The following is a 24,555-nucleotide window of genomic DNA, read 5'->3' as shown; positions in this document are numbered from 1 at the left end:
CATCAGTCCTAACTGTTTAAACGGAAGTTTTTTTCTGCCTCAGCATGTCCACGCAGCTTGCATTCGTAAGCCTTTAAGCAGGGGGGAGCTAATTTGATTTGACCACAGCAAACTGCACCAATTAAAGACACATCATCAAACCAGGCTTGGAGGATAATGCTGTGCTGTACCAAAAATACCTTTGCAGCAGCATTTACTGGCCAGGAGCGGTGAGAGGCAGCATTTCTCTTGCTGGCAAAAACTATGACATTCCCGTTGGATTTTGGAGGAGACGTTCTGACAAAAAGCCAAATGAGCCAGCGAGGGGAGAATAAAGAGGAGCAACAGAAGAGGAAGATTGCTTGTTGTGCTGCTGCATCCATCCTGGAGTTACTGAGAGGGGGGGGGGAAATGTTGTGAATGAGTGAGGCAGTGGAGCAGCTGAGTGAGACTAACAAGTGGTTGCCATGCAGCAGGAGCAAGCGTGCGTGCTCCTGGAGGGAGAGATAGAGAAACAGAATGATAATGAGCAGGAGGCAGCAAGTAAAGGAGCATGAAGACAGGAGCTGTATCTCTCAGAAGAGACACGTATAAACAGCTTGATCCAGCCTCCCCTTTTGCTTCTCTGTGTCTCTCTTTACCGCTAGCTTTTTTTTTTTTTTTTTTGCTTAGATGAGCGGTTAGCCCAGCACGTCCAGGATGTCAGAAATGGATGGATTAATGGACATATGTCTGAGGGCTCCGAGAAGGAGGAGTTGTTGGCAAGAGACGGCAGCAACAGGTCTGTAAGGATGGCATGATAATGATGGTGAGATGCCTACTTTTTCTTCCCTGAGACATCCTCACTCGAGAATCTGTCAATGCAGTCTCTCTCTTTCACCCTACCTCACTCCCTCCCTCTCTCTTCTCTCTCTCAGCATGCATACTTGTGCGGTGTCCTCCTCATCATTCCACTTCCTTCCTCCTCGTCTGTCTTTCCCAATTCTCTCTGTTCATTTCCCTGTCCCTGTCTCTATGTATCCTCCCTCTCTCATCTAACCCCCCCCCGTCCCCCTCTCCCTTCCTCTCACTTCGAGCCACCTGCTGCTTGTGTTCGTATGAAGGATTTGGAAGGAAAAGAATGACAGAGGCAGACTTCCACTTGTGTGACCACACCAATTTTGAGATTATGTCAGGTCAATTGCCATCGCGGTCTCACCGTCTCATGGAATTACACTGTCTGGCAGGCATCTGCTCGCACGCAACAGGTAGAGATCCCTTTCTTCCAAACCAAACACACGTAACATCACATCTTCATGAGATGCGATGATTCCATTGGTTCCTCACCACTTTGCCTATGTTTAACAGCTGGTTATGCACTGCGACAGACTGTAATTCCAACCTGACTTATAGGAATGTAATCATGGCATTGGCTCGCCTTCCTGAATCCATTTTCTGGCAGTCTTTCTCTCACGCCTCAGTTCATGTTTGCTTTTTGTAATTTTCGGCGAAATTCCCAGAGGGGCATGAGAGAGATTGAAGTCTCCAGACATTTGTTTGATTCAAAAGAGCCTATGTGTAGATACCTGTAACCTTTAATGTTTTAGTCAGCTCATCATTGAAATGTGGAGTTTCTATATTTCCTCTACCATATCTGCACTCTTCTTCCTCTCAGCCTACGCAGTGCATGCATCAACTGTGATAATACTTCAAAAGGTTGACATAATGGATCCTCTCTGCAGAAAAGACAAGACAACACTAGACTGAAGCCATCGTTTAACCTCTGTCTAGGTAACATGCAGGCTTCTAAACGCCTGACCCTATCAGAGGAGAGATGAGGCACCCAGATGTTGGTTTACCATGAGTAGCGTCCACTACAACCACTCCCTTGCTGCCATGAGCGGAAACGACATGATGGCGCACTCTCTGACTCTGGAGCAGAAGACAGCATTTGCTTTTGTGGGGATGCTACTGGTGTTCTTGGGGCTGCTGATAGTGAGGTGTTTCAGGATCCTGCTGGACCCTTACAGCAGCATGCCCTCCTCCAACTGGGCCGACGGTATTGAGGGACTGGAGAAAGGGACGTTCGAGTACGCCCTGACTTAACACAGGGACACACACATCCATAGACGTCCTCACAATAAAAAATGTCTATAGAAAAACATATGCATACACACAAACATGCAAACACACACACAAGCCACAACCCTGCACAACCATTGCACCTGATGCTGACACACCATGAAGAAATCTGTCTGTGACGCACCGAACTGAGACCCTGAAGCTGTGTATGTTGTGCAATATGCGTGCATTGTTAGTTCAGAGCCAGAGTCTCTCTACTGTACGTGACTATATGTTTGTTGTGTGCTTGTGTGACCAAGTGCGAGGCAGGTGCTGTGTCATATTCTCTGCTCATCGATTTACACAGAACTTGGCTGAAGCTCCCTTTAACCCATACCTACAAGCTGAATGTCTGTAAGACGATAGGTGGCGATAAGAGGTGGACGTTCGTGGAACACAGTGGGACATTAGGGAGCAGTGGGACTATTCAGATATAGTTTGAAGACTCAGGGACAAGATTCCTTATGTGAACTTAGACTGGAATACGAAGTGATGGCACCTCTGCACAGCAGAACTGTTCTGCACAAGAATGTATAAGGGTGGTTACAGGGTATTATGTCAAACCAGTGCTTTGTGGACAAATCAAATCCAATCTGGTGGTGATACAAAGGGATGCTGCTGCTGCTGCTGCTGCTGTGTACAAATTGGTCCTTTCTGTGGTGTCTTGTTTTCTGAAGTCATGCAATGAAAGGCAACTGAACAAACTGTGATTTCCATTATGATGTTACTGTTTCTAAATAATGCAAAATCAACTTTAAGAGTTTGTACTGCTGCTGTTTTTGAGCGATGGTATTCTGTATGTTGCCACAATTACATGTCTGAGTGGAAGAAAAAAAAACACTGCTTACTCTGGATGGTATGTCTAAAAAGACATATGATAACGTTGCTTTATGAATTGTCAAATTGTTCCCTCCGACGAGCATTCTGTCTGAAGGTTGGCTGACGACATCAAGCCAAAGAACTTTTAAGGGAAATGAGGATTAAAAACAAGGATGGACTCTATCACTCAGCGCTGCTAGTTTTCTAATGACAAGGAGAAACTCTCACTACCTGTCCGCAAAGGAAAAGGTCACATGAAAAAAAAAAAAAAAAAAGGGGGTGGGATATGTGTCAGCATTACACATGAACATCTCTTTTTCCTCTCCTCTCAGCCATCCTCAACCTTTCTCGCCTGCTCTCTTCCTTCCAGACTGAGGAAGACAGGACATTTTGAAACAGAGATTCTTTAACACGGCAGACTGTTCAAAAGTCTGGATCGTCCCTTTGCTAATTTTTACGGTCTATGGTTTCTCCTTATTGCTGTGAATCTGCCTTACTGTGACCTTCAATGGGTTTATGTGCCTTCATCTAGAAACATTAGAGCACCTCTGTGTGTGTGTGTGTGTGTGTGTGTGTGTGTGTGTGTGTGTGTGTGTGTGTGTGTGTGTGTGTGTGTGTGTGTGTGTGTGTGTGTGTGTGTGTGTGTGTGTGTGTGTCATATCATGATGACAGGCCTGTTGCTTGCTCAGCTGGTGGTAAAGATTTCTCATTGATTTCATTTGACTCAATGATGTGAAATAAATAGAAATTCTTCACTTCAAATATTGTTGGTCCAGTCTTTGCATTTGGATCTCTTATTTATAATCTGTGGAGCAGCGTAGATCAGTTTTACACATTAGAACATTACAGGAAATAACACTGGCTCATATTTCCTCATGCCTTTTGTCAGTGGTTGCCCGACATCGCTGCGGCAACAGACAGAGAGGGTGCAAGAGATTGCTTTATTGCAGCACTGGATAAAAAAGAGGTGATCCAATTTTTTTTTCTTTATATAACACCAGAAGGAGTAGATTGTCATACAGGAGTTTAAGTGTACATACTGTAAAGAAAGAAAGGGGCTAATGCAGCAGCAGAAAGTGATGCACTCCGACATCCATTGACAATCTTGTGGTGATAAGAGAGGTCTTGAGCTTCAGAGCCAACACCTGCTTTTCCTCTTGTGGCCAGTCCACAGAAGGAGGCCACAACACACACCTCTGTCAACACACATCATTCGTCAGGAATGCAATCATTATTGCGCCATTATCTCTGTCACCAATGTGACATCCTTATCTGAAACATATTTTTAGTGGGAAAAAGGTTGTTATTTTTCTCCTCAGCCTGCAAGCCCACATAGAAGAAGAACTAACCCCACAGGGGTCACCTATAAAATGTTAACAAATGTGTCAGCTTTGCTTTGTATTGTCATATCTCACTGTTAAGTCAGCTTGTTTGCTGTCTGAAGCTTATTTAAGATACCATAAATCACTTTCCCTTCTGTGATTGGAACAAAGGTAGAGACAACTGACCTCGTTTTTGCATGCAAAATGAAGAATTATGATCTCCTTTGATTCTCATGCATGCAACGGCAAATAGATATCACAAATAATCAGAATGATAATATATTTTCTTCTTTTAATGAATTCTTTTCTGTAGGGACACAGGAGTAATAAGGCTGTTATGCGCTTTGCCTGCTGGATTTACAGAAAAAAGGACCTGTGTGTTTTCAGAATCCATAGTACAGGGCCAATGATTAGGGCAAATAATGAACCTTAACTTCCCTGATTAACAATCAAGAGTTTATTACTTATGGTCTTCGGACCTCACAAGCTACGTCCTTGATTTATTGTGATAAGACCGGGAGATATAATAGCCCTTTTGTTACGGAAGCTACCCAAAGTGCTTTTAATTCTACTTTTAGTGCAGTAATTTCCCAAAAAAGTTTCAAATGAAGTCAGTGCAGTGGTGAATATTGTAGCCAATATTTTTATTTAATTTTTCAAATGAAATTTTGAAACAGAATTTTTTTTTTTTTTTTAAGTGTTTAAATGAGCTGGAGTCAACGTCACATCTCAAGTCAAAGCAGTTATGTCAAATCTGAAGACTGATCTGAGGCTATGTTGGGTTTCAGACTTGGACTTAACTCCTCTGAACACCTCTCAGCCTGTATGACTGGACACCAATGATTACCTACCATGATATGTATAAGTTTGATGACAGTTATTAATGATTATAGATGTATTAGGTTTAATAATTCACTTTAAATTGTTTCAAAACTGCTCTCAGTTTTGGAAATCATTTTCTTGGTAATTTGCAGTTTACTATTACTTTAAAATAAAAAACAAATCTAAAATACATTTTGACTTGAAAAAAAACCCATTAAGATTGAAATTAAACGACTCAAAACAGAGTGGGATCCCACTTAGCCAAATGAAAGGAAATGACTTAAGCAGAGTTTTTTTTTTTTTTAAATAGCATTTTAGTATTTATTATCTTTAAAAAAAAGTCCAAAAAACTGCCAAATTTGACCTTCGTTAAACATTACAGGGTCACATATATACATGTGTATGAGTTGTTTTAAATACTGGATTTGAATAGGCTTTAGCAGTGCCTCTGCCAAATCCACATTCCTGCAACTCGGACCCCTGAGAAGTCACTTTAGTTTTGGGTACAGGCTGTGACACAGTTAGCAGAGAGAGGATCTTTACACAATGTTTTACTGTCTTGGTTAGTCATTTAGTCTCACACTTATTTAATTTTGTATTTTAGGATCACTACTTTTAGTCAGAAACCAGTTAATAACCTAACATCCAAAAGTCCTTCTTAGATCTCACTTTTTACTTTAACTCTCTCATTTCTCTTTAATAAGGCATGCAGAGTATGTCGTGTTTGACTGGATGCATTCTATTTTATTTCTGATTGACAAATTAGCAGGCCTGTACTGACTGAAACCATAGCTGAGGTGAGCAATAGGGTTTACCCACCCTTTGATTTATTGGAGCCGTTAAGATATCAAGAATCGTGTCTGCTGATATCTGCACTTATTCGTTTAATTACTTTTTCCCCTTTCAAAGAGCAGAGCAAGGTTTGATAAATGCTGTAAAGGGATTTGTTCTGCCTCTTTTATGCCATTTGGACATTAACCAGATTGCAGATTCTCTCGTTTCTCTTGACAAATTGGAGCACATGCACCTGCTGCCACAGGCTCACCATATAGGCTCAACGGCTCCCTAAGGAGCCCTGTATACTCTGAATTTAGCAAAGTAGAGCAGAGAGAAAAGTCAAGCAGCCTTTATAATAAAGAGGAATCACCTTAAATTCTCGTCCAGACTGTGGCAGAGTCAGCAGGGCCTGAGGATCACTAATTGCAAAAAAGAAAGCTGTGATGTAGTATGAGATAAGACTTTGCACTATTTCACCACAAAACAGAAGGTGGATAGGGAAGAGGAGAGTTGTAGCTACTGCAGTAGTCATTACATTCCATGTGGAAATTTTTCAGTATCATTCTTGCAGTAAATCATAACAGCTTTAAACTAGTGTTTCCTACTACTGTGATAAGCATTGTGCAATTGATTCCCTCCTTTCAATCAGCACATAAAAACACGTGCTGGAGTATTTTTCTCAGCTCACAGTACAGTCAAGGTCAGATTTAAGTCATTACCTGCCTTTCACTCTGTACATAAATCACGGTGGAGTATCAGTAATAAGGAAGTTTACCTGTTAAGAGGTCTTTTAAAGGCACCTCAGAAGTCATGTGGCTTTTGAAAAAGTGCCCCCGGCATGTTCCTGTAATTCATGGTCTTATATTAACTCTCATTTTCCTCATGAATACAGCCATTTCATCTGTGCTAGCCAACCCACTAACTTTCCCTTTTGACAATTTGTGTTGAAGACAATCATAAGGTGCAACATTTATTAAATCAGTTATATAACTCTTATGGGCCCAATATCCAAGTCACTCTAAAAAGGCTTTTCCTCCCGTTATCACATTGTTTCTATTGATAATTTCCTATCGGAAGTATATCTGTCATGATTTTAGTATTTTTCCATCATCCCACATTAGCCTTATCTTTTTCTGTCACAGTCATACCCATGATCGAGGCTCTGAAACCTTTAAACTTTTTCTGCTTCGTTACATGTTCTCTCTCTTAGTGGGAACCTCCACATGGATGTTTCCCGGTAATTCATCCAAAGGGCCCCGAGTTCTGAGGAAACACTATTCACAGCCCCCATAAACTGCAACATGTAATGTTGCCCCGCACTTCAGACAATAATAATAGTAATCAATTCTCCAGGACACAAGCAATGAACGCCTTTATCTCTCGTTTGGCGTTTATAACTTGGTTAATCATTAAGCAATGCCTTTGTGTCTCATATGGAGCAAGGACATATCTGACACCCCTCGCTCAGGTTTCTGAGGGTTGATCCAAAGAGTCAGCCAATGGGTGACAGCCAGTGTCTGACCCTGAGATGCAGGGTATAAAGGTAGGCCACCTGAGACCAACCAAGATCACAGTACAAGAAGCTCGCAGCGGCAAAGGGGAAGTCAAATCCTAGCCGAGTCTATATATCAATAAACAAGGATAACCGCACCGGTTGATGCAGTGTTGCTCTTTAAAAACACTATTGGATGTCTGAAGACGTATGACCTACACAGCTGTTTTATCCTTGACTGTTTGAATCTGAGAATCTCCATCAGAATTCCTGATGGAGAAGTACAATTCTAACGGAGGGGAGCACGTTAACTCCGCTTATGATATCACTCTGGACGAACCTCCGGTCTACCAAGAGGTCACCTTCTCGAACGGGGATCACCGGACTGTCCGGCCCTCGGTGGTCAGCGCCTTTGGTCATGACACTCTAGACCGAGTGCCCAACATTGACTTCTACCGCAATGCAGGTAGTGTTAGTGGTCACCGAGCTGTGCGACCGTCCCTGCAGGAGCTTCACGATGTGTTTCAGAAGGTGAGTGCATGTATGCCTTTGAGTAATGTTGGTATTTATGAATGAAAGAGATCTAAATGACTTGTGTTTTCTTCATGTCTATATCTTTTCCCTGTAATACATGGTCTGCACCCTGTTTTCTCCTCTCTTACACATGTTTGTCCTTAAAATCACTTTCTGCATAAAGTATCTTACAACAGTTTTTTCTTCCTGAGTGCCAAATCCAGTCCCTGACTCTGTATCTGCAGTCTTTGATTGGCTCCTGAGCTGCACAGTTCACTCACTCAAGGCAAAGACTCAACACAGAGTGAAATGAAATAGTTTAAAGTCATTCTATTTTTTCAAACATCTTCACTGTCCAACAGCTGATCTCATTATCTCTTCACTATCTCTCTAAACACAAGTGAAACTAAAACAGACACCAAAAGTTATTTCTGGAACGGCAAACACACTTGACACTTTTTTTTTTTTACTGCGTTTTCTTGGGCCGTATTGACAAAGAGATGGGGTTATAGGTCATTTGGGATTATAGGTTGAACTATATAAGCATTTTTGAGCTGATTTTAAAAAAGGAAGACCATTTAGCACTCTTCCCAGCAGAAAATGAGAGAAATAACTACGTGTGCTGCTCCAGTGTACGACAGATTTAATGTGAATATGTGCGGCTATATATCACTCAATCAACAGCATCTTGATAAGGATCTTAAAAACAGTGATTCAAGTAACAATCCTCCTCAAAATAATAAAGTTATGTATTCCAGAGAAGGTAGGAGAAAACACAACATACATCTTGACGTGAAAAAATGTTCACCCCAGAGACTACAACTTTTCTTACAAGAGATAAATTCCAATCAACCTCTAATGTCATAAAATCTAGGTTATTGTGAATATGTCTCAGTTACGTCTATTAAGACAAATTTACATGTTTCATTCCCCTAATTTTTTCCTCTGCGTTCCTCCACCAGAATGGAGCGATCTCTGTGCCAGACACTGTGGAGGATGACGACGAGGGCAGCAACGTGAACCTCGATGAAGATCTGGAGTCCGCCGTTCCCAATGACAACAACAAAGGAGGAGTAAAGTTTGGCTGGATAAGGGGAGTCCTGGTGAGTTCTGTTAGGTCATAGCGAGCTCCCTCTCCTTTATATGCAGGGTCACTCTACATAACCGTGACCTGGCAAGAAAACACTCCATGTGTCTCGATAAACTCAGGACCTGAGTCTGGGAGTCATTCGCATTTGTTCAAGAGCTGCTTTTTGATTATTTGTGCTGCTGGCACAAAGATGAAGAAATACATCAGTATGTTATTTAGTGCTTTCTAAAAGTAATTTTTAATTTGAGTGAAAGATTTTTAATTTGTCACTGAGAGGAAAACTGCAAACCTATTAACGTTACTGTCACTTGACATAATAATAAATTGTGACCCACAGTGAAGACTTTGAACTTAATTGTTCTTCCTTTTCATAGGTGAGATGCATGCTGAACATCTGGGGTGTCATGTTGTTTATCCGTCTGTCCTGGGTGTTTGGTGAGGCAGGCTGGGGTGAGTGAGACAACGATTCATGTTGGTCCGATGGGACGCGTCCTAAACACATAGCTGTGTTTTGTACAGCATTTCTGTTGACATTTCATTCTTTTTCTGTGTATGTTTTTGTATTTATGGCCCTTTTCTCAAGTTTTTGGGGAGAGTTTTTACTTTTCATTTTACACAGCTCAGTGTAGGTTGGGAACAATTGCTAATGTAGGCCTTTAAAAATCCCATTAAATGTATGTGATACAAAATAAACTTGACTTGATTGAATCAACCTGTCACTCCTGGTACTTCCATCAGTGAACCCAGTGATGATTCCCCCAGTTAAACCAGGAATATTTTCAGGATGATAATGTTATCCGTTTCAAATGCAGACAGATCCTGCAAGCCTGTGTTCTGAGGACAAATTAGGGTGCCATTAGACAATTAAAGGATTACCTAGTCCTCTGCTCATTAGCAGGGAATGACTGAATTGGGACAGATCTAATTTAACTAGCCTTTTCTGAGCCAAAAGAATGATCTATACTCAGCGAAGGTCTATTCGAAGTGCCAAATGTCTATGAGCAGTGAAAGAGAGAAGGTGGGAGGGAGGGAGAGAGGTGGAAATTGTGTGAATGGCTTCATGAGTGTGTTCGTTGCTTAAGAGCCTATCGATCAGCAACCGCTTTTGTTCAGGCGGTGTAACTAAATGGTTTTGAGAAGCAGAGAAAGCCGCTGGCAGCAGGCAGAGCAGGTACAGCAGATGACTGTAAGTTATAGCCTCTGGGCTCCTATGGGACTTTAACTCTCAGTGTGTTTAAAGCTAACAGTGGGCAGAAAGCATTCATGTCATGCACATTGTGCTTTATGACCGACCACCTAAATATAATGGCTGAACGGTTGTAGTTCGAAGTAATCCTTTTAAACTGTTATATCTACATTTCAGGTCTGGGAATTGTGGTCATTGCTCTCAGCTGTGTCGTCACCACCATCACTGGCCTCTCCATGTCTGCCATTTGTACTAATGGTGTGGTCAGGGGAGGTAAGTCAATGCATTGTCAATCCACATAAGACGAGTTTATGTTCAGAAAAGTTGAGTGACAATATCATTAAATCCAGCTATTGACTAACCTGTCACGCAGGTCTTTTATTCTTCAGAAGCACGACCAACAGTTAAAACATTATTTATGAATTTATCTTACCTGGGATAACAGACTCAAGACTAGGAGGACAATGTGCAGATAAAGACACAAGGCTCAAAACAGCACCTGAATGTCACCTTTAGAAGCCTTTTCTGTTTTACAGCCTTTACTTAACTTGTCCTGACATTAAATCAATCAATCAGAGATGTGGTGATTAATCATCCACTAAAGTATATCTGCGTGTGCTCCATGTTGTCATTTCAGGAGGAGCCTACTACTTGATATCTCGCAGTTTGGGGCCAGAGTTTGGCGGGTCGATTGGTCTAATTTTTGCCTTTGCCAATGCAGTGGCTGTAGCCATGTATGTGGTGGGATTTGCTGAGACCGTAGTCGACCTGCTGAAGGTGTGTGATGTTATAATGAGTCAGGTGACTTTAGAGGGAATTGTAGATATTCGACTGTAAACTTACCTGTAACTCTTTGTTGTTGCACTCAGGAACACGATGTCCTCATGGTGGATGTAATAAATGACATCAGAATCGTTGGATGTATCACAGTGGTGCTGCTCTTGGGCATTTCTGTGGCTGGAATGGAATGGGAGGCAAAGGTGAGAGCTGAACATGATGCTGGTTGGTAACCAATCTCTGGCCTTGTTGTGGTAAAGTGTCCCACCATAACTTTAATCAATTTCATTTATTTGTCCCCATAGGCACAGATTGTCCTGCTCATTGTCTTGCTGGTGGCCATAGTGAACGTATTTGTGGGAACATTCATTCCAGCAACCGATACCAAAAAATCCCAAGGCTTTTTCAATTACAACTGTAAGAGAGCCTCTCAAAACCAATCGTCAACTCACTCATGACTTTACTCATTCACAAAGAACTTTTAATCAAATTTTCTGCTCTCTCTCATTCTGCAGCGAAAATATTCCTAGAGAATTTTGCCCCGAATTTTAGCGTTGGTGAGAATTTCTTTTCAGTCTTTTCCATCTTTTTCCCTGCGGCAACGGGGATCCTGGCTGGAGCCAACATCTCTGGAGACTTGCGGGTAACTTATTCATACAGAGTTTATGGCATAGTCATGCTTTGGAATTATTATCTGCTATAGAACATAGGCTTCTAAACTGTTTTTTTGTTTTTATACTGTGAAATATAGATTGGGATTGTATCAGAAACAATTTTGTATTATTTATAAATTTACTGTTATAAAATTGTCTAACACAGATCTGTGCTATTTAACAGGATCCCCAAGTCGCCATACCCAAAGGTACCTTGTTGGCCATTGTGATCACTGGTATCACCTACCTGGCCGTGGCCCTTTGTGTCTGTAAGTACAGCAATTCATGAAGTTTAACTCCAGTGAATAAAAGTGTTCATTGGAGTAAAACATATTTGATATATAAACACTACCTTTCTTAAGCATTGCCTTTGGTGGACACAGTTTTACCTGATTTAGAGATATACACGTTCTCTGTTGTACTAGCAAGCGAGCTAGCATTTGCCACAATAACACATGCAAACTTTAAATTAAAAACAGTCCTGACCAATGTATATGTTCTTTTCTTTAATTGGTCAGCTGCTACCGTTGTCCATAACGCCACAGGAAACATAAATGACACCATTTCTGCTCCTGGAATACTATGCAACGGATCAGCAGCAGCTGCATGTGAACTTGGCTGGGATTTCTCTTCCTGCGAAGTGGAAGAATGCAAGTTTGGCTCGCTAAACAACTTCCAGGTACCTATGCTTTCAAACTACTGTACTAAGAGGAGCACTTTTTTCAATGTCTAATGCTCTCCTCTGGTCACCTCTGATTCAGGTGATGACCATGGTGTCTGGATTTGGTCCCCTCATCATTGCTGGGACGTTCTCAGCCACCCTTTCATCAGCCCTGGCTTCTCTCGTCAGTGCACCTAAAGTCTTCCAGGTCAGTAACTCACCACTTTTTTTAAAGGAAGTATCCACTATGACACGAACATTGTTGCTCTTAACTTTTGGAAACATGAAATCTGATCTAATCTAAGTTCTGTCCCTCCTCAGGCACTGTGCAAAGACAATATCTATACGGCCCTGCACTTCTTTGCCAAAGGATACGGCAAGAACAACGAGCCTATCCGTGGCTATGTCCTCACATTCATTATTTCTGTGGCCTTCATTGTCATTGGTGAGTTCAACTGTCTATCATAGCGAGACCATAACATCCTAACATTTTTTCAACAACTAATATTTGATCAGAAATTGTATTTTAAGCCTCAAATGAACAAATGGGCTAATGGACTTTTTTAATGTTAGTTATGTTACCGTGCACACATTACATAGTGATACAAATAACTTTTCTGTTCAGCTACGCTGAAAGACAGCTCAAGTTGATTATATTCATTCATCCAACCAAACTGTAAAGTGAACTTTATGTTAAGTTTGACCTTGATTCTATAGCAAACAAAGTGTCTTTTTTCCAAGGAGACCAATGAATCTTTCTGTTGCGAAAGCTAGCAAGTCATCATTGTAAATGAGAATTGGTTCTCAATTGATTTTACCTGGTTAACTAAAGGTCATATATAAGTAGCTAATGTATTTAAACAAAACTGTGCACACGGTGCCTTCTGGATATATCCCGCTTCACACAATTTAGGTCTTTTTTATGAAACAATACGTTCTATATTTAGGTTTCAACCAAAAACATCAACAGACCATCTTCCTTTAGAGGAAACCAGTTATGCTGGGCATCACAAACATTTATCTGAAATCACTGAAATAAAATTGAACATTCAAAATATGGATTTCACCTCCCTGATCCAGTAGTGTCCATGGAAACTGACCCAATTAAAAATCACTCAAGTGAGCTGCTCTGTATATATTCATAAGCCTGCTCTAAAATCAAATAATCTTGTTTCTACATCTGACATATCACCACTAACAACCAAAACATTATGAACTCCCAAAAGCAACTCAATATTGTGAAAGAATCTGCTTTGACTGACATTATTTTGTCTTTGTAGGTGATCTCAACGTCATCGCTCCAATAATCTCAAACTTCTTCCTGGCATCTTATGCTCTCATCAATTTCTCCTGTTTCCATGCATCGTACGCCAAGTCTCCAGGTTGGTCTCTATAAAGTAGCTTATAATGGAAAACTCTTTGTCTTTATTCAGGAATTATATACATGACAATGAATATATTCAAACAAAGCCCTATCACAAAAAGCAACTGATTTCTGAGAACAAACTGAGTTATGTTAGATAAATGGATTTTCTTTTGACCAAATTAAGACTCATTAGTACAATCATTAGCTTATTTCCTGTCCACTTTGTTTCCTATCACTTTCCCAATAGTCTCCATTTACTTAATGGTCTGTCTTTTGTCCTACTTTTTTAAACAGGTTGGAGACCGGCTTATAAATACTACAACATGTGGATGTCACTGTTGGGAGCACTGCTCTGCTGTGCTGTTATGTTTGTTATCAACTGGTGGGCTGCTCTGCTCACATATGGCATTGAAATCCTGCTCTACATTTATGTCACAGTCAAGAAGCCAGGTAAGCCAGGTGTTTGCACGCTTGCAGGTGCTTTTGTGATATGCCTGGATGGAGAAACTAACCTGTTCCGACTCTTTATTTTATCTCCAGCTGTGAACTGGGGTTCATCCACGCAGGCGGTGACGTTTGTGAGTGCAGTCAGCAACGCCCTGTCTCTGTCTGGTGTCGAGGATCATGTGAAGAACTTCAGGTAAGAGATGCATCACGGTGGCCACTCATACTGTAGGTAATTCAAAACAATTCAACTTTACAAAATTGAATATAAAAAAAATATACAACAATATCGAAGGACATTTTCAGCATCCTAAAACACAGTGACATTGTAACACCTTCTTATTTCTTCTCCAGGCCTCAGATCTTAGCACTGACAGGCTCAGCCCGGAGCAGGCCAGCTCTCCTGGACCTGGCTCACTCCCTCTCTAAGAACTACGGACTCTGTCTCACCTGTGAAGTGTTTGTGGTAGGTTCTATTGTAATCTCAGTATTTACCAATGCAACGTGATTTCAGCACGTATTCTTTTTCTTCATTTTCTATTCAAATATCAACCTTTTATTAAAATTGAGATTTACACATCCGGCAAATATAATTTTGCAGAGTACAGACTTCACATGCTGTGGAAATTTAATTGAATAGCAAGCATGGATGAGGGAAATGTCAGCTGTCTGGACAGCTGAGGATAAAGGTTAGGGTCAGGTGTGTCCTTTGAATATAAAAGAGGGATCTCTTGCCTTCTCAGACAGACACTGACATACACCTGTGTGTTGTGATCTCTTCAGGGTCCGAGATCGGAGGTCCTTAATAAGATGAATGCTGGAATGGAGAGGAACCAGCTTTGGCTGAGGAAGACCAAACGCAAGGCATTTTACGCTGCTGTGGCCTGTGACGACTTCAGGGATGGAACTGACAGCCTGCTGCAGGTCTGTGTGGTCACAATTTACAAACACACACACACACACAAAGTGGATGACAAAGCCAGAATAATCCATCGACTCAATGTGTAGCCTGCGAGTATGATCAGAGGGAGAAAACGGATTTGCCGAAGCAGGTTTTATTGACCCATTTCTTCCTCACAACATCGAGTATCTATTGCTCTGTTATGACTCTGGTCCACTCCTGTCTTGAGGAATATGGCCTTAACATCAGTGCAGGAGGCAGAAGAAGAGAGAGTTAATGAGGATGAGGAAAACAGTCTTATGGCTCTTGCTATCGCAGTCAGGAGATAAAACCTGTGTTCATTCTCAGAATTGCTTACTTCAAACAGCATGGCAGATTAAAAGCTATAATTGATTAACACTGCATTCGATGAGTCCAGACAGACAAAGTGATATCATAACTTCTGGCAGTAAAATGGCTTCACAGCCTTCTTGTCCAGGACATTTTGATACTTTCTCAAGATTTTTTCTTTTCCTTCTTCAGTTAATGAAGACACCAGGTTTTATAACCCCAGGGTAGCTTGTGTTGCTTCAGTTAGCAGCTCATTCAGATTCTGGGTTTTATCTTTCTGCTATGAGTGTCGTTCTTTTCTTTGCAGTCTTCTGGTCTCGGCCGTATGAAGCCCAACATATTAATGACGGGCTTCAAGAGCAACTGGAGTACTGCGGGCACAGAAGCAGTGCAGACTTATGTGGGAATACTGCAGTAAGTCACACATAAACACACTCATATATAACAATAACACACTCAGTAATTATACATATGAATTCCGTTGAACGTGTGTCCTAATTCTCCTTTTGACAGTGATGCGTTTGACTTTGAGTACGGGACGGTGTTGCTGAGGATGAGCGAGGGACTCGATGTGTCGCACATTGTCGAGGCAGAAGGTCAGTATGACATTTTCTTTTGGCTGTGTCATTTAATGTGCAGGATCTCCTGCTTCAAATAAAAGTAATGTTTATAATGTATTTTTCAAGCATTAAAATAGCACAAATGCAGGTTGGTAGGAGGTGAAACGCAATGACAGGAATAATGTATCCTTAAAAAGAAAACGGGCCGTAAATATAGCAGCAAATTGTAGCAGAAAAATACAAAAAGAGATTTATATTCATACTAAAAGAGTAAGAAAAGAAAATGGATTTCAATATATTAAAATACAGACAGACCTGAGCTTATCTTAAATCAGTCTTGATTGTTTTAAGTTACCAAAACATTTTTGTTTAAGTATTAGTCAGAAACTGCAGACACAGCTCTCACAACAACCCACAGTACCCGATTGTTATAAAATAACTGATAAACCAGGTCACGTTGTTCTTTAGAGTACAAAGTATTTATAACCTTCAGGTAGTTGGCAGATAAAATGCTCAAATAACTACGTTACAGCTGTGCCTCTTGAAATCTTTACAGAACCAAAGAACTAAACCGACTACCTAATGTAGTCTTTGTTTGCCTCATACAACAAAACCTAAATAAAATTGAACTCATTCAAAATGCCGCAGCCAGACTTATAACCAGGTCTAACAGCAGAGAGCACTTCCCACTGGTTTTAAAATATCTTCATTGGCTCCCAGTCCACTTTAGAATAGAGTTTAACATTTTAATCACATTTAAGGCTCATTCTCAAAGGTGGCCGAGTCTTTTCTGTTCAAACCTCTCAAGACGAGCCAGAGAACATCCAGGAAGCTAACACATTGCCACTTTGGAAATCCCTCTATTATTAGACTTGACCTTTATTGATTTAAATGTTGATTCAACTGTTTATTTTATTGATTTTACTGTTTGTTTTATTATCTTTTTATTATATTTTATCATAATATTGCAACGGTTGCTTACTGATTTTTAAATGTGTGTAAAGTGCTTTGTACTTTTTCTGCAAAGTGTCATATAAAGGTATTATACGTATAACTGGAAATCTGATTCTGTCTTTCAGACGAGATGCTAAAGGCAGCAAAGGAGCAACAGGAACTAGATAATGATATGATGTCGAATGGAGGGAAATCAAGGGGACTGTTCAGGAAGTCCAGGAAATCCTCTCAGCAAGTGCTTGCGACCAGAGGTATCTGTTTGGAGATTGTTTGTCTCTATGTGACATTCATGAAACACTTGAGTCTAACTATTTAAAGCAAAGTTTGCACTAAAAGATGAGAAGGATCTCATCACGATAAATATGAGGGGGAAAAGGAAGTATCTTTCACCCTCTCCTCTACACACACTCAGAGTTAAAGAATAAAATAACATACATTTAAGAAATGAAACCAATGACACATCTTTTTTCTTTTCACACTCACATTGAGATATAATTGAATCAACCACTCTGACTAAAGAGGTCTCTGAGGGTGTAATCCAATAATATGCCCCCCCCTTCGTTCCAGTTTGAAGAGCATTTCTTCAGAGCATTCCTTTAACCCAGACAGCAGAGGGTGCTTACGGCCTCTCACTCGATCTGTCTCTGTCTCCCTGTATCACACACACATAAACACACACTCACCGCTGAGCTGCAGCTTGGCAAGACAGCACTGGTCGTTAGTATACAATCTGCGTCCTACTCATTGGGACATTAGACGTGAGAGAGGGCTGTTCCTGCTGATGTACAGTCAGCTCCTAATGTTGGCCTGCGCCAGTTTTCCCATCCAACTTAACTCTCCGCACTCTGTCAATGAATCACATTCCCTCCCGCTGCTGCTCTCCCTCATCCAGCCCTCATTTCTCTTACCTTTTTTTCTCTCCCTCTCTCTTCCAGTGTCAGTCTGTGGCCCTCCTCCCGTGCAGGTTGCCAAGATGAATGAGAAGCTGGTGGCGGCCAGCGCTCAGTTCAAGAACAAACAGCCAAAAGGCACCATTGATGTGTGGTGGCTGTTTGACGATGGCGGTAAGTGTTGGCTCCCCCAGGCGGCCTTCTCTTATGTACCTTGCCTATAGACTGTAGCAGATATGTACGCAGAAACTCATCACAAATCTTATGAAGACAATAACAAAATAAATTATGGCTGAACAAAAACTAAAAAATGTGATAATTAGAAGTCACTCATGCAAATACAATCAACAGCCCACCTATATTGACAATCTGACTGCACCGGAGGCATGTCAATAAATCCAGACACACCCTCAATTATGCTGTTTTTTTTAGGCCTAATATCTAATTAATAATGGAATTATTTTCGGAAGGACCCCAGAGCACTGATCAGAAGGATTGAATTTAGCAAATGACACTAAAATAACATTTGAAAAAAATTGATTGACTTTGTATTTCATGAGAGAAGTTGAGGCTTTTTGATAATGACAACATATAATCATGACTTTTGAAATTAAGTCTCTTGATGTGTTACTAGACAATACTAATAGTCTAATACAGCAGAAATATTATGGCTAAAATCTGACCAGGCCCAAGCTTCATGTGTCCATCAAATTTATGGAAATGTTTTAATGTTTTTGAGATGTCCTGGTGAAAAACAGATAAAACTGACATGAAAAAACATTCCCACCTTGGATGTGAAATACAAAGACACATATTTTGTATAATAAAATTAAGTTGTACAATCTAAAAAAAAAAAAATCCCCTTCTTCCCTCAGGTCTTACCCTGCTTCTCCCCTACATCCTCACCACCAGGAAGAAGTGGAAAGACTGTAAATTAAGGATCTTCATTGCCGGGCAGCCTGGGCGCAGTGAGCTGGATAAGCAGGAGTGAGTAAACAAATTAAAATTTCAATATCAATTATCGCTTAACGTGTGGAAGTAAGAGTGGGTACATTAATTGGCAAAATCAAGATATAAAAATTCATGAGATAACAATATCATAATCATTAGCATGTACCTAAAGTAATTGCCTTCACTTATATGATTATATTATCAATGTGTGATAATTTGACTTGCAGGATGAAGTCTCTGTTGGATAAATTCCGAATTAACTGCAGTGACATCAATGTCATTGAAGACATCCATGTTAAACCCAGCTCGAACAGGTAACTGCACACTCAGCCGTAATAGTAAGCCAGATGGTGCAACAGTAATAACAAAATATAATCAGCTCATAATATCAGCATATTATGTTAAAAAAAAAAAAAGAATATTTTCCACAGTCAGCTCATGTTCTTATCTGCATTCCTTCAGCTTGAAGACGTTAGACGACATGATTGAGCCTTTCCGACTGCATGAGGGGTCCAAAGACAAAGCTCAGGCTGAAGCCGTGCAAAAGGAGCATCCATGGAAAATCAGTGACGAAGAGCTGATGCGTTTTGAAGAGAAGGTAAAATCACTAAAACTAAGTTAGACCCAAATAAAGTCGATCACTTATTATGTATTATCTTGGTTTGGAGGTGATGCAAAATTCGGTTCAAAATTAATTGTTTCTGCTGTTTTACAGACCAACCTCCAGGTACGACTGAATGAGCTTCTCAAGAAAAACTCCAAATCAGCCAATCTGATCATTGTGTAAGTATATCCAGCTGTTGTCTCAATAACATTGACCTACCAGGTTTAATCCAGTATTAAAAGAACCAGTGTTTGACGTACTGTTTGTCTGTACCTTTACCTCCATACAGGAGCATGCCCATTGCTCGTAAGGAGTCAGTCTCGGATTTCCTCTACATGGCCTGGCTAGACATTCTGACAAAGGACCTTCCACCCACCCTGCTCATTAGAGGCAACCACAAGAGTGTGCTTACTTTCTACTCCTGAGCACCTTGCAGGCTAAACATCAGAGTACTATGCAGCTATGGCCAGCAAATCTTTTTAGCATACTATACTGTGTGCCTACCAAAGTAAACCTTTAAATGTTCTGCTGAACCCAAAGTTCTCAGTTAATGCTGTCAGTCAGGGATGAAACAAGTCTATGGGTCGAGAAAACACGTCTGACATGGAATTTGTAAATGTGAATGAGTCCAAATGTGAATTCAGTGAGTTCAAGCTTTTCACATTGATGAAAGGGTACAGAAAACATTGTTGTATTTGTAGACCATGTGTAATTAAGCATAGATCACAGCCTAACATGGTCAGATCAGTTCAGTGAACAAAAGCAGGGCCTCAGGCAGATATAAGGCTCCGGCAATGGTTAGTGACAGACTGTGCTTGTAAATAAATGTATATAGTAGATGTCTGAATTCAGTAGGGGATATATGCAAAAACAAAAAAAAACTTCCATAAGTGATCAACGGCATAATATTTCTTTGTACACTGTGGTTTGATTACTTTTTACACATTATTGACATTCACTGAGAGTACACTGCCATGTTTACCTGTTCCACATTTTATTGTATCAATATTTTTAAAGTTACTACCAATATATCAAATATAAAATTGTGATCCACAGAAATTATGAATTAATTAATAATTTAGCCCTTTTAATGGTTGTATCTGTCATTTATAAGGTGAGGAAATGAGATAACGTAAGATGTTGTTTGTTCAGAGAAATGTGTCAGTGGGAATCTGCCTGTTTTAGAACACAAGGTATTTTTTGTAGTTGTTGCCTGCTTCTTACCTGTTCATTTTAATTCAGTTAAACTATCGTTTATATTTTTCCTGTTTGTATGATGGTTGTTATAGTTTGATATACTGGGATTTTACATACAAAAACATGATAAAGTCTGCACACTTTGAAACTGGGCTGCAGGATATTTTATTTAGATCAGCTGCTACAAGTCAAATACTTAAATATTCCCGTGTTTTAAGGCCAAGTAGTCATTTTCACTTTATCAGAAACAAATATATATTTATTTATGCAAAAGTATTTATAAAATATATTTAGAGTTAGAGTTCATTGGTTAACTTCTTCAACATGATCATTAACTGTGAATCTTAAATAGTCTACATCCTGAATGGCAATGCTGATTTATTCCCATAGGGGGGCAGCAACGGGCTCAATATTTTAAAACTTGGCTTCTGATGATAGAACCTCTTACGGTAAGAGTTGGAGGAAAAAAGTCATCAAAACTTACCGAATTCAAGTTATTAAATTAACTACAGAAAAGCAACCTTACAGAGACTTTAAGTGGCTTATAATGAGCCATGAGAGTGCTCCCCAAAGAGGCCAAGATAATGTAGCGTGAGGGAAATGTTTGCGGCTGCAGGAGTCAACACTTTACAATCTGTGCAACTGAATCTCATGTATGAATTTATATGTAGGCTAAATGACTGAAACTGAAATGATCTTGGTTTTATCACACTCACACGGTTTAGTACATGCTGCCAATCTCAGCTGTGAAAACACTGGTACAGCTGTCTCTGAGTGGCAGACTAATATATCTTGTTGCTTTTATGTGATGTTTTTTTGTGTGTCTTTTATCTGGACTCTGAGTCTGTAATAAAGTGTTGAATTGAAATTCAGTTTTGTTTTCAGATGGTGGCTATAATGTAAATGCTTAAAAATAATAAGCAATGTTAAATATTTTCAAATAACTTTTGACATTTACGATATCCATTATCATTACAAGTACTTACCTTCAAGTATGATCTCACACATTGCAGCTTTTCAGATAGACCTACAGATATCCTTTATGCCCAGTCAAATTAACCATTTAAAACAGACGCTGCAGAACAGAGTACGATAGTGAGTTAAATCTCGTTCTACGTTCCTAAAATTTTTTGTTGTTTTTTTACTCCAATAAATGCTTTTTGTTTCACCATTGAGGTCAGATTAAAGGAGTGGGAGGAAGCTGCGGAGAGCAGTCAGCTGAGAGGACGTGAGCTGAGCCGAGTTGGCTGTTGAGATGACGTCAGCAAACATTGGGACACGAATGCTGCTCAGGCTAAAGGATCTTCAGCGATCCTCGTCGTTTTCTGAGGCTGCTTCACATTTCTTGGGAGGTTATTTTTGCACTCAAAATCGCCCAAACAACAAAGGCAAGCAAGAAATGAGGATGGAATACGTTACCGTCAGCGACGTGCCAAGTGCTTATTCATGTTAGCTTTGTATTTTTTTTTTTTTTTAAATTTTGTAACTGACCTCTATTATGTTACATGCGTTAAGACGTGTCTAGCGTGTACTCACCGCGTTAATAACACTACGTTTGTTTAGTTTTGTGGAAATGTGAACGAGTCTTAATGCCTTTCAACTGTTTTCTTTTGCGTTTGAAGGCGAATATATTCTTCTATCGGAAAGTAGCATTGTTTGTATCAGTACCTCTCGCGAGAACGTGTCGAGTAACGTGACGAGGAAAGGGTTCCCATAGTTACAGGGCATGCTTAGTTTCTTTCCGATTGGGTAATTAAATGCTTTGTCTCCCAACGCGTTTAATGTCCGATACCACTTATCAATTTATGTAAGATGTTGGATTTGATATTTAATGCCGCCACATTTGGCGACATGTATTGACGTATCTTTTTTTTTGTGTGTGTGCATATGATTACGTATTTTTTGAGGAGGCGCTAATTTGACGCAACTTCCTGCGCGGGAAATTCTTTCAAATAACCCAGCAGTGCCGCCAAGAAACTGGAGCAGAGCCTTGCAGTGCTGTCTCTTGGTCAGCAAGCCGTTCGTCTTTAGTCGATTTAGTATACTTGTCCGTTTTTAACTGTGCAACCTTTGCCAACATGCCCGTCCTAGAAGTTGCAGGTGCTTCTGCTGCGTCTCCATCAAAGAAGGCACGGACAGAAACGACCCTGCCAGAAGAGAGACCTGTCCTCAGGTTTTCCAAACTGTCTGAACATGCCAGGACACCTACCAGAGGCTCAGCTAAAGCAGCAGGATATGATCTCTACAGGTAAACTCGTGCTTTACTGTGAGTTCGTGTGGCTTTTAATTACTGCGACCACATGGTTTTAAGAAGAAAGACTAAAGTCTTAAGTGCAAATTTGATTTAAACACGTGTCCATGTATAAATGCTCCTGTTTAATTAATGCAATGCCGAGTAAACCAGCTAACCGTGCTTCTTTGATTGTAAACAGTGCATATGATTACACCATTGGTTCTATGGATAAGGCCATTGTGAAGACAGACATTCAGATAGCAATTCCTAATGGCTGCTATGGGAGAGTTGGTAAGTGTTTTGATATGCTGATGCAACCCTGGCATTACATCTTTTACCTCCTGTGTCTGCAGACCGTTTTTGCTCAGTGCAAGTTAATATTTTCTCTTGGTGGATGATGTTAACAGAACATAACAGTCTTCTGCCTCTCCCCCCCCCCCCCCTCTCAGCACCGAGATCCGGCCTAGCAGCAAAACACTTCATTGATGTTGGTGGTGAGTCTTTTTCTATCTGACAGAATCACTAACATGTTAACTAACCCCTGTCATGTCATCCATTTTAACTCCTCTGTATGTTCTCCACAGCCGGAGTCATAGATGAGGACTATAGAGGAAATGTTGGTGTTGTGCTGTTCAACTTCAACAAGGTTACATTTGAAGGTAAGCCGTGCGTGGCATCGGTAAAATAAAAGTTGTCAGCAATATTTTATGCACAGACCGAAGTCTGGTGTGAAAATGTTCTCATTAGTTAGTGTTAATTCAATCTACCAACGGTGAGTACGTGTCATTCACAGTAAGGATAACTTGGTGTTTAAATCCACTCGATGCGCCCCGTTTTTTCCCTCGAGAACTTAAATGTTCTTGTCACCTAAGAGTTATTTATGACTTTGGCTGCACGTTTGGGGTTGCTTTCAAGCTGCAGAATGAATTTGGAACAAGAACCCTCGTGGCATTGCCTAACGGATATTAATCTAAACCTCTTAAGTGCCTAAAAATGCAGGTTTTAAACATTTCAATCTTCTGTTCCTCTTGTCAGTGAAAAAGGGCGACAGAGTGGCTCAGCTGGTGTGTGAACGAATCTGCTACCCAGACCTGGTGGAGCAAGAGGTAAATTGCAAGTTGACATATTCAGAATGTACATGCATGTACTCTCTGTTGCCAGTTTATTAGGTACAACTAACTCAAAATAAAGGTAACATTCCTGCAATTAATCTAAACTTCAATCAAGGTTGTAATCTTACATTTTTGTTGACACCGTTTTAAAGACATTCAACTCTGATCATTTGGGGCGGCCATGGTGCTGTTGAATTGTCGTGTTGTTCCTATTATATTCACGACATCAGTATCGGTGAGGGAAGGCTGAATAACAAACACCTCTCTGTATTACACAAGGCATCTCAACAGTAACACAAATTAGTCTCAAATGATCATAAAGCCAAATCAATACCTTAAACAGTTTCAATAAAAACTGAAGATTATAACCTTGAAGTCTTGATTTATTGTAGGACTGTTGTATTGAAATAAGTATTGTATAGCTGTAATTTAAATGGGCAGCTGAATGTTCTTCACCTGTTTAAAATACTTGTAAAAATAGTCAATTAGTTTCAATCATTAAATCGAAAATATACTTGGCTGTTCTTTCAGACACTTGACGACACAGAGCGTGGAGCTGGAGGTTTTGGATCCACTGGACACAACTGAAAGCTCCAGATATGAGTTGGATTGTGGTGATGTCCTGTATATGATGAAATTAGGTGCTAATAAACATATTCTTTTTGTACTTTGGAGAGTGGTGTTTTTAGTAGCAGACCCTACGCAAAGTTTTCCAAATGTCCACATGGGGGCAGTGCAGGACAATAATTTAATCTCAGCCTAATTTGTAAACTTCTGCAATAATATTCATTCCACTAGTGCAGGGGTGTCAAACTCATTTTA

At 40.3% G+C, this 24,555-nt stretch overlaps 3 protein-coding genes and 1 long non-coding RNA gene across 8 annotated transcripts; 3 read left to right on the top strand and 1 right to left on the bottom strand.

The window, feature by feature from the left end:
* The first annotated feature begins 390 nt into the window (after positions 1-390).
* ctxn2 (cortexin 2) lies at positions 391-3,644 on the top strand. 3 transcript variants are annotated; one of them, XM_069705705.1, is made up of 3 exons: positions 391-787; positions 897-1,226; positions 1,750-3,644. In XM_069705705.1, exon 3 carries the CDS (start codon positions 1,819-1,821, stop codon positions 2,062-2,064), a length of 246 nt encoding a protein of 81 aa, XP_069561806.1. In that variant the 5' UTR covers positions 391-787; positions 897-1,226; positions 1,750-1,818; the 3' UTR covers positions 2,065-3,644. The 3 variants fall into 3 exon arrangements, with proteins under 3 accessions (XP_069561806.1, XP_069561807.1, XP_069561808.1); XM_069705706.1 differs by lacking the exon at positions 897-1,226 and having other exon boundaries at positions 391-760; XM_069705707.1 differs by lacking the exon at positions 897-1,226.
* Positions 3,645-7,519: 3,875 nt separating this feature from the next.
* slc12a1 (solute carrier family 12 member 1) lies at positions 7,520-20,605 on the top strand. Of its 2 annotated transcripts, none has more exons than XM_069705700.1 (26): positions 7,520-7,842; positions 8,787-8,927; positions 9,289-9,364; positions 10,278-10,373; positions 10,738-10,877; positions 10,970-11,080; positions 11,183-11,294; positions 11,393-11,520; positions 11,715-11,799; positions 12,049-12,209; positions 12,292-12,399; positions 12,513-12,636; positions 13,472-13,573; positions 13,852-14,007; positions 14,098-14,197; positions 14,356-14,467; positions 14,785-14,925; positions 15,540-15,646; positions 15,746-15,828; positions 16,872-16,997; positions 17,688-17,810; positions 18,512-18,623; positions 18,815-18,901; positions 19,050-19,185; positions 19,303-19,370; positions 19,481-20,605. In XM_069705700.1, exons 1-26 carry the CDS (start codon positions 7,585-7,587, stop codon positions 19,614-19,616), a joined length of 3,129 nt encoding a protein of 1,042 aa, XP_069561801.1. In that variant the 5' UTR covers positions 7,520-7,584; the 3' UTR covers positions 19,617-20,605. The 2 variants fall into 2 exon arrangements, with proteins under 2 accessions (XP_069561801.1, XP_069561800.1); XM_069705699.1 differs by having other exon boundaries at positions 17,682-17,810.
* Positions 10,893-22,009, bottom strand: LOC138625043 (uncharacterized). Its single transcript, XR_011311202.1, has 5 exons — positions 21,925-22,009; positions 18,519-18,609; positions 17,655-17,861; positions 14,070-14,227; positions 10,893-11,057 (listed from the first exon to the last, which is right to left on the bottom strand). It is a non-coding gene; the product is annotated as an uncharacterized lncRNA (long non-coding RNA).
* dut (deoxyuridine triphosphatase) lies at positions 21,617-24,400 on the top strand. Of its 2 annotated transcripts, XM_069705702.1 has the most exons (7): positions 21,617-21,776; positions 22,480-22,636; positions 22,821-22,912; positions 23,071-23,115; positions 23,206-23,280; positions 23,657-23,727; positions 24,265-24,400. In XM_069705702.1, the coding sequence occupies exons 1-7, from the start codon at positions 21,644-21,646 to the stop codon at positions 24,319-24,321; spliced, it is 630 nt and encodes a 209-aa protein (XP_069561803.1). In that variant the 5' UTR covers positions 21,617-21,643; the 3' UTR covers positions 24,322-24,400. The 2 variants fall into 2 exon arrangements, with proteins under 2 accessions (XP_069561803.1, XP_069561804.1); XM_069705703.1 differs by having other exon boundaries at positions 21,694-22,636.
* The last annotated feature ends 155 nt before the right edge of the window (positions 24,401-24,555 follow it).

This window comes from Brachyistius frenatus, unplaced genomic scaffold, assembly GCF_029030835.1.
Source record: "Brachyistius frenatus isolate BFR_SWC_R1_liver_20210118 unplaced genomic scaffold, ASM2903083v1 Contig_58, whole genome shotgun sequence".
Taxonomy (NCBI): Eukaryota; Metazoa; Chordata; class Actinopteri; family Embiotocidae; genus Brachyistius; species Brachyistius frenatus.
This window is presented reverse-complemented; position numbering and strand designations above follow the sequence as displayed.